The sequence below is a fragment of the Mastigoproctus giganteus genome, chromosome 2 (assembly GCF_048544385.1).
Source record: "Mastigoproctus giganteus isolate SK-2022 chromosome 2, ASM4854438v1, whole genome shotgun sequence".
Classification (NCBI taxonomy): Eukaryota; Metazoa; Arthropoda; class Arachnida; order Uropygi; family Thelyphonidae; genus Mastigoproctus; species Mastigoproctus giganteus.
This window is the reverse complement of record NC_143576.1, coordinates 259260100-259272702: the sequence shown is the minus strand read 5'-3', so window position 1 is coordinate 259272702 and position 12603 is coordinate 259260100. Positions and strand designations below refer to the sequence as shown.

Here is a 12603-nt window from a genome sequence, read left to right as displayed (position 1 = left end):
CTTTAACCAGTGTTTCCATTAATTTTCCTGGAACAGAAGTTAAACTCACAGGTCTATAATTACTTGTGTCAGCCTTTGATTCTCCTTTGTGAATTTGCACATCTCCAGTCTGTGGTTACCTCCCTTGAGTCCAAGGAAGCTCTCATAATTATGGCTAACGGATTGCTTACTTCCTTTGCTGCCTCCTTTAATATAACTGGATAGATCCCATCCACCCCTTTCTTGTATTTATCTTCAATAATTTCTCCTCCACTTTACTCTCAATTATTACAAGATCATTTAGCTCACTGCCAGTGTTTACTTCAGCTGTGGCATTCCCCTTCCTTAATAACTCCTCATGTGTGAATGTAGATGCAAAATATTGATTTAGTTTGTTAGCTACCTGAGCAGGATCATGAGCAGTTGAACCATCGATATCAAGTGGTCCAATCTGATTCATCCCCTTCCTTCTAAAGTTTACATAAGTAAAGAACTCCTTGCTGTTTTTCTTTGGCTCCCTTGCCAAAGTTTTCTCGAAATCTGCCTTTGCCTGCCTAACCTCCTTTGTAACTTGGTTACAGATCAATTTATATCTATCATAGGCTTCTGTGTCACATGTTAATATATGTATCCCATGCATTTTTCTTCTCGGCCATATGTCTCATTAATTCATCTGACATCCATTTAGTATCTGACATCTGACCATTAGTTCATCTGACATCCATCTGACATGACCTGTATACAGTACTCAAAGTGTGGCCCGACCATTGCCTTATACAAGGGGATAATTACCTCCTTATCCCTGCTGGAAAAATTACTATATATCATCGACAAGACATCATGAGCTAATCTTGCCGACCGTCTGTACTGTTCGGAAAACTTCATATCTGACTGCACAATTACCCCCAGATCCTTTTCATTCTCTGCCACCTGAGTGTAGTACACATGGTTGATACGTTACTCTGGGGTTACTGCTACCCATACGCAGTACTTTACATTTGCTAATGTTTAACTTCAGTTGCCACCTCTCAACCCATCTGTTCAACTTTTCTAGATGCTGTTGCAGTAGTGTAATGTCACTGTATTTGACATAATGGTTGCATCAACCACCGTGTCATATACACTGGTTGATGCAACCAATAATTGGGATTCTGTCAAAAAAAAGTAAGTGGGGTTTGGCAGAGTGCAGGTGGAAATGGACATCATTTGTCAAATGGACATAATTGGGGAGTACAATGTCTACAGAAAGGATAGACAGGATAGGAAGGGAGGAGGGGTTATGCTATTAGTTAAAAAACACATAAAATCCAAGGAAGTGAAGCCAGTCGACATCGCTGGACAGTGCAGTGTCGAGTCAGTTTGGTGTGACATAAGCATTGGGAGATCAAAATTGAGAGTAGGAGTGTGCTATAGGCCTAATGACTCTGATGAGTATAATAAGAAACTGTTCGGAGAAATAGAGTGGGCCAGTAAATCAGAGAGTCTTATAATGGGGGATTTTAATTTCCCAGATATTGACTGGAATTTGGGGGCTGGTCACTCACACAGTAGCAAGGCTTTTGTGGATTTATTGGATGATTGTTTTCTACATCAGCATGTTCGGGAGGCAACTAGAGGGAGTAATACTCTTGATTTGATTATCAGTAGTGATTCTTCATGCATTAAGAATCTGCAGATAAATGAACCACTTGGTGGCAGTGATCACAGTGTGCTGAAGTGGGAATTACTCAAAGAGGTAACTACCATTAGGGGTAAAGGGAAGGGGTATTGCTTTCGTAAAGGCGACTACAATGGACTGAGACAGTATTTAAATTCTATACAGTGGGATCAACTGATGATATTGCCAACAGCAAATTCAAAATGGGAAGCATTCAAAGAACTTATCGTGGAAGCTACTAGGCTTTACATACCAACTAAGAAATATTGTTCAAGGTTTAGGCCTAAATGGTTGTCAGATGAACTATGAGGCATATGGCAGAGAAGAAAAATGCATGGGATACATACAAATTAACACGTGACACGGACGCCTATGATAGATACAAGTTGATCTGTAACCAAGTTACAAAGGAGGTTAGGCAGGCGAAGGCAGATTACGAGAGATCCTTGGCAAGGGATGCGAAGAAAAACAGCAAAGAGTTCTTTACTTATGTAAACTCTAGAAGGAAGGGGATGAATCAGATTGGTCCACTTGATTTTGATGGGTCAACTGTTGATGAACCCTGCTCGGGTAGCTAACAAACTAAATGAATATTTTGCATCGACATTCACACATGAGGAGTTATTCAGCGAGGGAATGCCAGAGGTGTATTCAACTCTAGCAGTAAGCTAGAGAATCTTGTAATAACTGAGAGCAAAGTGGAGGAGAAATTGTTGAAGATAAACACAAGAAAGGCACCTGGGGTGGATGGGATCTATCCAGTTATATTAAAGGAGGCAGCAAAGGAGGTAAGCAAACCCTTAGCCATAATTATGAGAGCTTCCTTGGACTCAGGGGAGGTACCCATTGACTGGAGATGTGCAAATGTGACCCCAATTCACAAAGGGGGATCAAAGGCTGACACAAGTAATTATAGACCTGTGAGTTTAACTTCTGTTCCCGGAAAATTAATGGAGGCACTGGTGAAAGAAGCACTGCAGGATCATCTAGACAAGACTTCAGTTATAGCTAGGACACAGCATGGTTTTGTTAAGGGGAAGTCTTGCCTGACCAATTTGATTGGATACTATGATGCAGTCACAAAAGAACTGGATGCAGGGAATAACTTTGATATTATATACTTGGATCTTAGAAAGGCTTTTGATACTGTTGCACATGGAAGACTGCTGCACAAATTGGAGCAGTGTGGCATTGGAGGCAAGTTGCTGCTATGGATAAAGGGGTGATTGAGGGGGAGAAGACAGAGAGTGGTAATCAATGGACACTGCTCATCGTGGACTAATGTTATTAGTGGAGTCCCTCAGGGTTCAGTATTGGGGCCTTTATTGTTTTCTGTATTTATAAATGATATTGATGATGGTATATCAGGCTTAATGTCCAAGTTTGCAGACGATACGAAGGTTGGCAGGGTTGTCAAGGACACTACTGACACTATGCTGCTGCAACAGGATTTGGAAAGGTTGAGCAGATGGGCTTCGAGGTGGCAAATGAAGTTTAACATTGACAAATGTAAAGTACTACATATGGGAAACAGCAACCCCAGAGCAACGTATCAACTCTGTGGTACTACACTGACAGTGGTAGAGAATGAAAGGGACCTGGGGGTGGTGGTGCAGGCAGATATGAAGTTCTCTGAGCAGTGCAGACGAGCTGCAAGAGTAGCTCATGGTGTATTGTCAATGATATATAGGAATTTTTCTAGCAGGGATAAGGAGGTGATTATTCCCTTGTATAAGGCAATGGTCAGGCCACACCTAGAGTACTGTATACAGGCCTGGAGGCCTCATTTCAGGAAGGATGTAGAGCTGCTGGAACGAGTACAGAGAAGGGCAACTAGATTGGTGAATGGGACAAAGGGGTTCTCTTACGAAGAAAGGCTTAAGTTTTGCAAATTACAGTGTCTGGAAACTAGGCACCAGCGGGGTGATCTGATAGAGGTGTACAAAGCCTTGAATGGTTTGAGCATGCTCAATGCTGATGGGATTCTTCCTCTAGCTCAGAAAAATCACCTGAGAGGGCATAAATTCAAATTGAGGAAAGACAGGTGTAGGATAGATGTGCGGAAATTTGCCTTTAGCCAGCGGGTGGTTGGTGGGTGGAACAGACTTCCATCCCTTGTCGTGGAAGTTGATAGCCTAAATAAGTTTAAGGCTCAGCTGGACAGGTATTTCGAACGAACAGAGGGGTGAAGTGGAAGTGGTTATTTTTATTTATTTATGTTACTTTTTTTTTTTTTTTTTTTTTTTTTTTTTTTTTTGGCTGATGCTGCATAAGCTTGCTTTCTTGCATCAAATGCCTCTACTAATGCTAATGCTAATGCTAATCATTGAGATTGGAACTGAGACCACATACATTTGTGAAATGAATGATGAGAAGTTTTTCTTTAATATATTTCTCTAATGCATTAGGGCTTAAAGCCTCAAGTTGCAAAAGCGATTAGACTATGTGTATTTTAGTGCAATTGCATCATTTATACACAGCTAAATATAGATTAGCAAATTTGCAATAGCAGTATCGTTTAAGTTACATCTCATATTGTGAATACTTTTACGACGAGTTGCCATGACATTGCACTACTTCGAATAAGTAATGCTTCACCCGCAGGAGAAGACTGTTGTTACTTATTCTCAGTGAATACCACCACCCAGATGGCACCATTTCAGGGCTATTTTGTATAGTGTGGAATAATAACGTACCTATCCACTTGTCCCTATTAGACTTAGAAAAGCAAAAAAGTAGAGGGAAAGTAATAGTAGGAGTGGAAGAGGAAAAGAAACGGTGTAGAAGAATGAACGGTACAGTAACCCCTTCAACTCACACCACTCAAACTCCTCGAATAGACAATGCTTCCCCAGTGGAGAAGGCTGTTGTTACTTATTCTCGGAAACTTCGGACATCATCAGGCTCCCCCCTTGTGCCGTTTCAGGGCTATTTGCCCTTCTTCAGTGTGTGGATAGGTAGGTACCCAACGGGGCTATTTGGCCATCTTCGGTGGGTGGGTAGGTACCCAAGTGATGTAATGATGGCAAAACAGTTGTGAAGTATATCTTCACAATATGAGAGATGCCTGATGGTGTATGATATAAGTTAAGACTCTAATGCATTAGGGCTTTAAAGCCTCAAGCTGCAAAAGAGATTAGACTATGTGTATTTTAGTGCAATTGCATCATTTATACACAGCTAAATATAGATTAGCAAATCTGCAATAGCGGGATCGTTTAAGTTACATCTCATATTGTGAATACCTTCACAACGAGTTGCCATCACATTACACTACTTTGAATAAGTAACGCTTCACCCGAAGGAGAAGACTGTTGTTACTTATTTTTAGTGGATACCACCACCCAGACGGCACCGTTTCAGGGCTATTTGGCCCTTCTTCGGTTGGTGGGTAGGTACCCAAGTGATGTAATGATGGCAAAACAGTTGTGAAGTATATCTTCACAATATGAGAATAACTTAAATGATGCTGCTATTGCAAATTTGCTAATCTATATTTAGCTGTGTATAAATGATGCAATTGCACTAAAATACACATAGTCTAATCTCTTTTGCAGCTTGAGGCTTTAAGCCCTAATGCATTAGAGTCTTAACTTATATCATACACCATCAGGCATCTCTCATATTGTGAAGATATACTTCACAACTGTTTTGCCATCATTACATCACTCGGGTACCTACCCACCCACCGAAGAAGGGCCAAATAGCCCTGAAATGGCACCAGGGGGAGCCTGATGATGTCTGGAGTTTCCAAGAATAGGTAACAACAGCCTTCTCCACTGGGGAAGCGTTGCCTATTCGAGGAGTTTTCAGTTTTTGAATCAGTTTTTTCAGTTTTTCAGTTTTTGTCCCTTTCATTCTTCTACGCCATTTCTTTTCCTCTTCCATTCCTACTATTACTTTCCCTCTACCTTTTTGCTTTTCTAAGTCTAATAGGGACAAGTGGATAGTCGAGTTATTATCCCACACATATACAAATAGCCCTGAAACAGTGCCGTTCTGGGTGGTGGTATCCACTGAGAATAAGTAATAACAGTCTTCTCCTTCGGGTGAAGCGTTACTTATTCGAAGTAGTGCAATGTCATGGCAACTCGTCGTGAAGGTATTCACAATGTGAGATGTAACTTAAACAATGCTGCTATTGCAAATTTGCTAATCTATATTTAGCTGTGTATAAATGATGCAATTGCACTAAAACACACATTGTGTAATATATTTCTTAAATTTCTTTAATGTGTGTTGTGTGTTAATATTTTATTATTTCTTTTAATGAATAGCCTCAAGCTTCTCTGGCTTAGTCTTTGTCAGTTCCATAATTATTGTGAAATTGAGGTAATTATAATTAATTCCATCTTTGTGAACATTTATTAATTGAATTATACAATTCACAATCATTTTTGTTAAATCATATATCAAAAAAATTTTAGTTTTAGTGGTTTATGTCTGTTTGAATGCATATTTAAAAATTGATATGCTTTAATAAACCCAAATTGAGTAAATTAGTTTATTTGATTTTGTTTAATACAAGTTTTTAAAAGCATATTTGCAGCACATTTAGACCACTGAGCATTTGATCATAAAACAAAATCACAAACAAAATTTGTATGTGCTTCTAAACAAATGAGTACTACTGGATCTCCAAATGCAATACTTTGACTATTTTATATTTGCAATATAAAATAGAGCACCAGCAGGAGCATCTGTTATACATTCGTCCCTCATAACTTCAGCCTTGATTCTGAGGCGCCTCCGTAGCCAGGTGGGCAGGAGCAATAGTGCGTAGCACACGCTTCTTGATTAGACCGGGATTCGAGCCCGTGCCCACCAAATATGGAGGATGCGGAAAGGTCAGGGAATGACCACCGCATATCTCCGAAGCAATATGGCCTTAGTTGCTAATGCTCCTAAAAACCAAATAACAAACCTTGATTCTGATTGAATAGTGTAATCTTTCTGCAGAATTATATGAAATATCTCTACCCATTGGATGGATGGAGAAGAGTGACATAAAAATATATCACCAACATTTGCTGACTAAGTGCAGTACTGACTTTACAAAGCAACAAGGTGTCCTGTCATCCATTTTTGATTAATTTTTCAAAATTAATATCACATTATTGTGTTTGCTGAGTCTGAAAATTTCAGTGTACTGGAATCCAGTACAAAATGAGAACATTAGGTGATGAGAGAGCAGATCAGGCTGCAAAACATCCTACAGAATCTGGGTAACAGCCATGAAAGTGACCTTCTAGGGCTACAAAATATCCATATATGAGAAATATATGCTAATTAAAATGACAGAATATACAGAATGAACACTCATTAAATAAACTGTTGCAGATCAGAAAACAACTGCTGTCATGGCATTCCAGACCTTGCTAAAGTAGACATGAAAAAGTTACATTAGCCAGAGTATATATAGGATATTCATGCCCCACACACTGCTACTTATTCACAGATAAAAATGTACCATTGTGCACTACACGCATACTAATTTTGTAGTGAAACACATCCTATTAGACTGTATCCTTTGTTGGAAGGAACATCAGAATATTTTTCACTGTCTCACAAATCAAGGAGCTATTACACTTATTCATGCAAATTTATCTGTAAACCTCTTATTCTTAAAGATCTAACCTCTCTAATATAGCAAAAATTGTATCAGATATAATCCGGGAGGCATAATATGGCAATTTTTGATAGTAGGCATTGTGCAACTAATAAACATACCAATACCAGTTTGAATATATAGTGTTTTGATATAATAAGCTTAGGATCTTTTATTAGAAAGAATTGTTAAATTCAAATGATTGTTAAACAACATGAGCAAGCTGCTTTCAGTCAAGAGATTGAAAGTGGCTTACTCTTTCCAACATTGAAAGGTGACTCAACAGACAATATTCAGCATCTTTTTTTGATCAACCTAAAAACATGAGATTCCCATAGTAAACTGTCCAGCACTTAGTCTTGATAATGCCTCTGTTACAGTTGGCCTAAAAACTGGAGTAGCTAGGTATTACAAGAGGAAATTGAGCACACTTGATTTTTATGGACTCCCATATCCATTTACTGAGGTTTAATCTTCTTTATGCTGAAGAATGTAATATGGAAATTCATTAGAAGGACCCTGAGGCTTGTCACAGGCATTCTTCCTGGTATGACAGGGTTGGACTTGCTAGCTGGTAGTCTAAAATGATAATAGAACTGATATTCACCCACTTGTTATTATTATTATTATTATTATTGTTGTTGCTCTTATATTATTTCTCCTGATTGGGGCATTCCACTCCATGACGGGTACTGCTACCAAGTACACAGGGTGGTTGTAATGTCTGGTGTTACCGTTTGTCGAGGAAATCTCTGACTATCCTACAGGTGTTCAGGATTGCGACTTTCTGGAGTTCCTTGTAAGTGTTCTCTGGGAGACCTATTGCTGCTAGGCTGCTATATGTAGAGTCTTTGACACCATACCAGTGGTTGACACGATGATCAGAATGGTCGATACTTCTTGCATATGCCACATCTCCTTGACCTCATGTCTCAGGTTCATGTATTTCCTAATTTTTTCCTCATGAGTTTTCTGGACATTGCTAGTGTTGGGAACTGCTATGTCAATCAGGTAGGTAGTCTTTTCCATCTTATCCACAAGGATTATGTCCGGTCTGTCGTGCGGGATGGTCTTATCCATTATTATGGCCCGGTCCAAGTACAGCTTGTGGGTTCGGGTCTTTAGTACTGCTTGGGGTTCGTACTTGTAGTATGGTACACTTTCTTTGGTCAACTGGTATTTCCTCGCTAGCTTCTGATGGTAGCATCGTCGACATATGTCATCTAACATTCCATGCTCCTTTGTGATGTATTTTCTATAGTTTCTGGTGTTGATTGCCTGGTCTTGGATGGCCAGCATGAATCCTTCAGTCTCGGGGAAGAGCGTCCCGCTTGTGAGCCATGCAGTGGAAGCAGTTATCTATGTGATCTTGATGGAGGTCATCATAGTGTCTGCCATGGAGTGTCTTCTTTGCCCATCTTTCTAACTTCGTTTCTTGTACCGTCTGGGCGGGAGGGGGGTTCCTCGCTTAGGTTGTGTGGGGTATACCACTTATCTATCTTCCTTATGGCCTGGTGGAGTGGTGCTGTGTTGTTCTCGAAGTAATCCTTCAGGTTAACTATCGCTGTTTTCTGTTCTTCTATCAGGTCCCTTCCTTCCTCTTTCCGAGCTATTGTTAGTCTCTCTCCACTGCTGACTTCGGGTGGTGTTGGCAGCTCTTGGTCATCATTGTCCTTGTCTTTCGCTTGATATCTTCTAGCTCAGTGTTAGTCCAATCTATGACCACAAAGGTGTATGGTAGTACTGGAGCTGCATAGGTGTTTATGGCTTTAACTGTGTTCCCTCCATTCAATTTTGCTTTCAGCAGGCTTCTGAGTCTCTGTTGATATTTTTTGGTCAGGCACTTCTTGATTTCCTTGTTCTCTAACTTCTGAGCCTGCATCATTCCTAGGTATTTGTAGGTCTCTCCTTCTGTCATAGCTTCGATCTCTTTACCAGTCAGCAACTGATAGTTTCAGCCAACTAATATTCCCTGGTGCAGTGTGTGGGTCTTGCATTTTTCTAAACCAAATTCCATCCTGATGTCCTTGCTGAATTCTTTGGTGATCCGGAGTAGTTGCTGGAGTTGCTTCTCGGTTTTGCCGCGTAGAGCTTGATGTCATCCATGTACATCAGTTGGGTGAGGGTGTACAGTTTCTTTCTTTCTTCCTTTGAGGGTTATATCCATACTTGCTGCCGTTAATCGTGGTGGATAGAGGGTTGAGTGCTAGACAGAACCACAGTGGGCTCAGAGCATCTCCCTGAAAGATTTCTCTTCTAATGAGGATTGGCCTGGTTGTGATGTTCTCGACCTTAATTATTATTATTATTGGCCATATGGTGCAAGGAAGCCTGAGGCTTTTGCCTCTTCAAGTTGACCGAATTTCAGCAAATTCCAGTTGTTCTGCAACAACCAAGTCCTCTGCTTGCAACTTCATAATGGTGGTAGATCTTTTTAGTAACCCTGGGTATATATCCCCCCATTCCATTTACAAGAACTGAAACAGTTCACCTACTATACTGGAGGAAACTAACCAGATGTGAACCAACATAAGCAGGGGGTTGGGATGTGATGTTGACACCCCATAGGGAAATGCTGACCTTCTGTGTCACCAGGCAATACTTGGTGTTAGATGATTCTCATTATCTGTGCAATATCACTACTTTCTTATTCGAAGCTTGAGGTGGTGAAAACTATAGTTAGTCTCCAGAGAAAAGCTCCAACCATCCCATCTCTTCCATCATGCAGTATGAATAGTGTGTTTTGTGGTTATGCTGGACATCATGGCAATTAACAAGTACAGGTCAATGTTGAAAGAAAGTCACGAGCTAGGGTTGAATTTGCAAGTGTCTGCAATTCTGCCCAGACACGATAGGGTGGAGTAAATGATGAGAACCTTGTCAATCAATTCGGCCCAGGAGAGATTGTGCAAGGCTCACGGGATAGAATTTTTTTCAGCATAGTCTATGCTTGCTGACAGGAGAGACTGCTTTTACAGGGATGGGATACATTTAAATAGAAAGGATGCATGAATATTTGCTGATGCTATCAAGGCAGCGTTAAGTGGGTCGGAAAACTGCTAGCTTGGCGGGGGAGGGGGGGGGATTCACAGACTAAAAGATTAACAGTAACCACAGCCAGAGGAGAAAGCAATTCTTGCACTGCTTCTATTGTAACGAGCAGCAGCCTAGAGAGCAAGTTGCCTGAGATTTCAAGAGTTGCTGGAAGTCATTATGGAACAAGTAAATATATAAGCTGTGTTAGGGTAACTAAGAGTAAGTACAGGTGCATGTAAACTTGCATGTACACCAATGCTAGAAGTATAGTAAATAAATTTGATGAATTTGGAGTGCTGATCAAGGCATCAAAGATAGATATTGTTGGGATATCAGAGACATGGTGTCACACAAATATAAGCAGTGCAGAATTGGAATTTGGGGAGTAGAATGAGTATAGAAAGGATAGACAGGGTGGGAAGGCAGGAGGGGGCTATGCTGTTAGTTAAGAAACACAAAATCTAAGTAAGCGTATCTAGTTGACATGGATGGACAGTGCAATGTTGAGTGACATAAACACTGGAAAGGGGAAAATGAGAGTTGGAGTAAGTTATAGGCCTAATTATTGATGAGTACAACGAACAATTGTGCAGAGAAATAGAGTGGGCCAGAAAATCAGAATGTCTTGTGATGTGGGATTTTAGCTTTCCAGATATTGACTGAAACTTGTGGGTTGGTCACTCACACACTAGCAAGGCTTTTGTGGATTTATTGGATGACTGTTTTCTACAGCAACATGTTAGAGAGGCAACCAGAGGGAGTAATACTCTTGATCTGATTATCAGCAGTGATTATTCATGCATTAAGAATTTGCAGATAAAAGAACCACTGGGTGACGGTGATCACAGTGTACTGATGTGGGATTTACTTAAAGATGTAACTACCATCAAGGGTAAAGGGAAGAGTTTTTGCTTTTGTAAAGGTGACTACAGTGGTCTCAGACAGTTTTTGAATTCTATAAAGTGGGATCAACTGATGATGTTAAAAACGGTGAATTCTAAATGGGAGGCCTTCGGGGAATTAATCTTGAAAGTTACTAGGCTTTTCATACCAACTAAGAATTACTGTTCAAGGTTTAGGCCTAAATGGATATCAGATGAACTAATGAGGCTCGTGGCATAGAAGAAAAATGCAGAGGATGTATATAAATTAACAGGTGACACAGAAGCCTATGGAAGATATAAATTATTCTGTAAATAAGTCACAAAGGAGGTTATGCAGATGAAGGCCAATTACGAGAAATCTTTGGCAAATTTTTGTACAAAGACTTCTTTACTTATGTAAACTCTAGAAGGAAGGGGATGAAATGGATTAGTCCACTTGATGTCGATGGTTCGACTGTTGATGATCTTGCCCAGATAGCTGACAAACTGAATGAGTATTTTGCATCTATGAGGAGATATTCATTGAGGGCAGTGCCAGAAGTTTATCAAACTCTGGCAGGAAGCTAAACGATTTTGTGATAACTGAGAGCAAAGTGGAGGAGAAATTGTTGAACGTAAGAAAGGCACCTGGGGTGGATGGGATCTATCCAGATACATTAGAGGCGGCAGAGGATGTTGTTGTTGTTGTTTTTAGGAGCATTAGCAACTAAGGCCATATTGCTCCGGGAATACACGGTGGTCACTCCCTTGACCTTTCCGCATCCTCCGTATTTGGTGGTGACGGGCTCGAACCCCGGTCTAATCAAGAAGCGTGTGCTGCGCACTGCTGCTCCTTCCCACCTGGCTACGGAGGCGCCTGCAGAGGATGTAAATTAACCCTTATCCATAATTATGAAAGCATCCTTGGAGTTAGGGGGAAGAGTCCCCACTGACTGGAGATGTGCAAATGTAACCTGTTAGTTTCACTTCTGTTCCAGGGAAAATAATGGAGTCACTGGTTAAAGAAGCATTGCAGGATCATCTAGACAAGACCGCAGTAATAATTCAGACACAGCTTGGGTTTGTTAAGGGGAAGTCTTATCTGACCAATTTGATTGGAGATTATGATATGGTCACAAAGGAACTGGATGCAAAAAATAATTTTGATCTCATATACTTGGATTTCACGAAAACTTTTGATATTGTTCCACTTAGAAGAAATTGGAGCAGTAAGGGTAAGTTGCACAATGGATGAAAGGATGGTTGAGTGGGAGAAGACAGAGAGTGGTAATCAGTGGACACTGCTCTTTGTGGATTAATGTTATTAGTGGAGTTCCCCAGGGTTTGGTGATGAGCTCTTTGTTGTTTTGTGTATTTATCAGTGATATTGATGAAGGTATATCAGGCAGGCTTAATGTTGAAGTAGATGATACAAAGGTTGGTATGGTTATTAATGACAG

General features: G+C 40.4%; 1 protein-coding gene across 2 annotated transcripts in view; it reads left to right on the top strand.

Moving 5' to 3' along the window:
- The window catches only part of LOC150090421 (lysophosphatidylcholine acyltransferase 1-like), a 347274-nt gene that overhangs the window by 203175 nt on the left and 131496 nt on the right, over positions 1-12603 (top strand). For both annotated transcript variants that reach the window (XM_090369114.1, XM_090369115.1), the window contains exon 9: positions 5914-5968. In XM_090369114.1, the coding sequence (XP_090225240.1) occupies positions 5914-5968 (55 nt within the window). The remainder of the gene's footprint in view (positions 1-5913; positions 5969-12603) is intronic.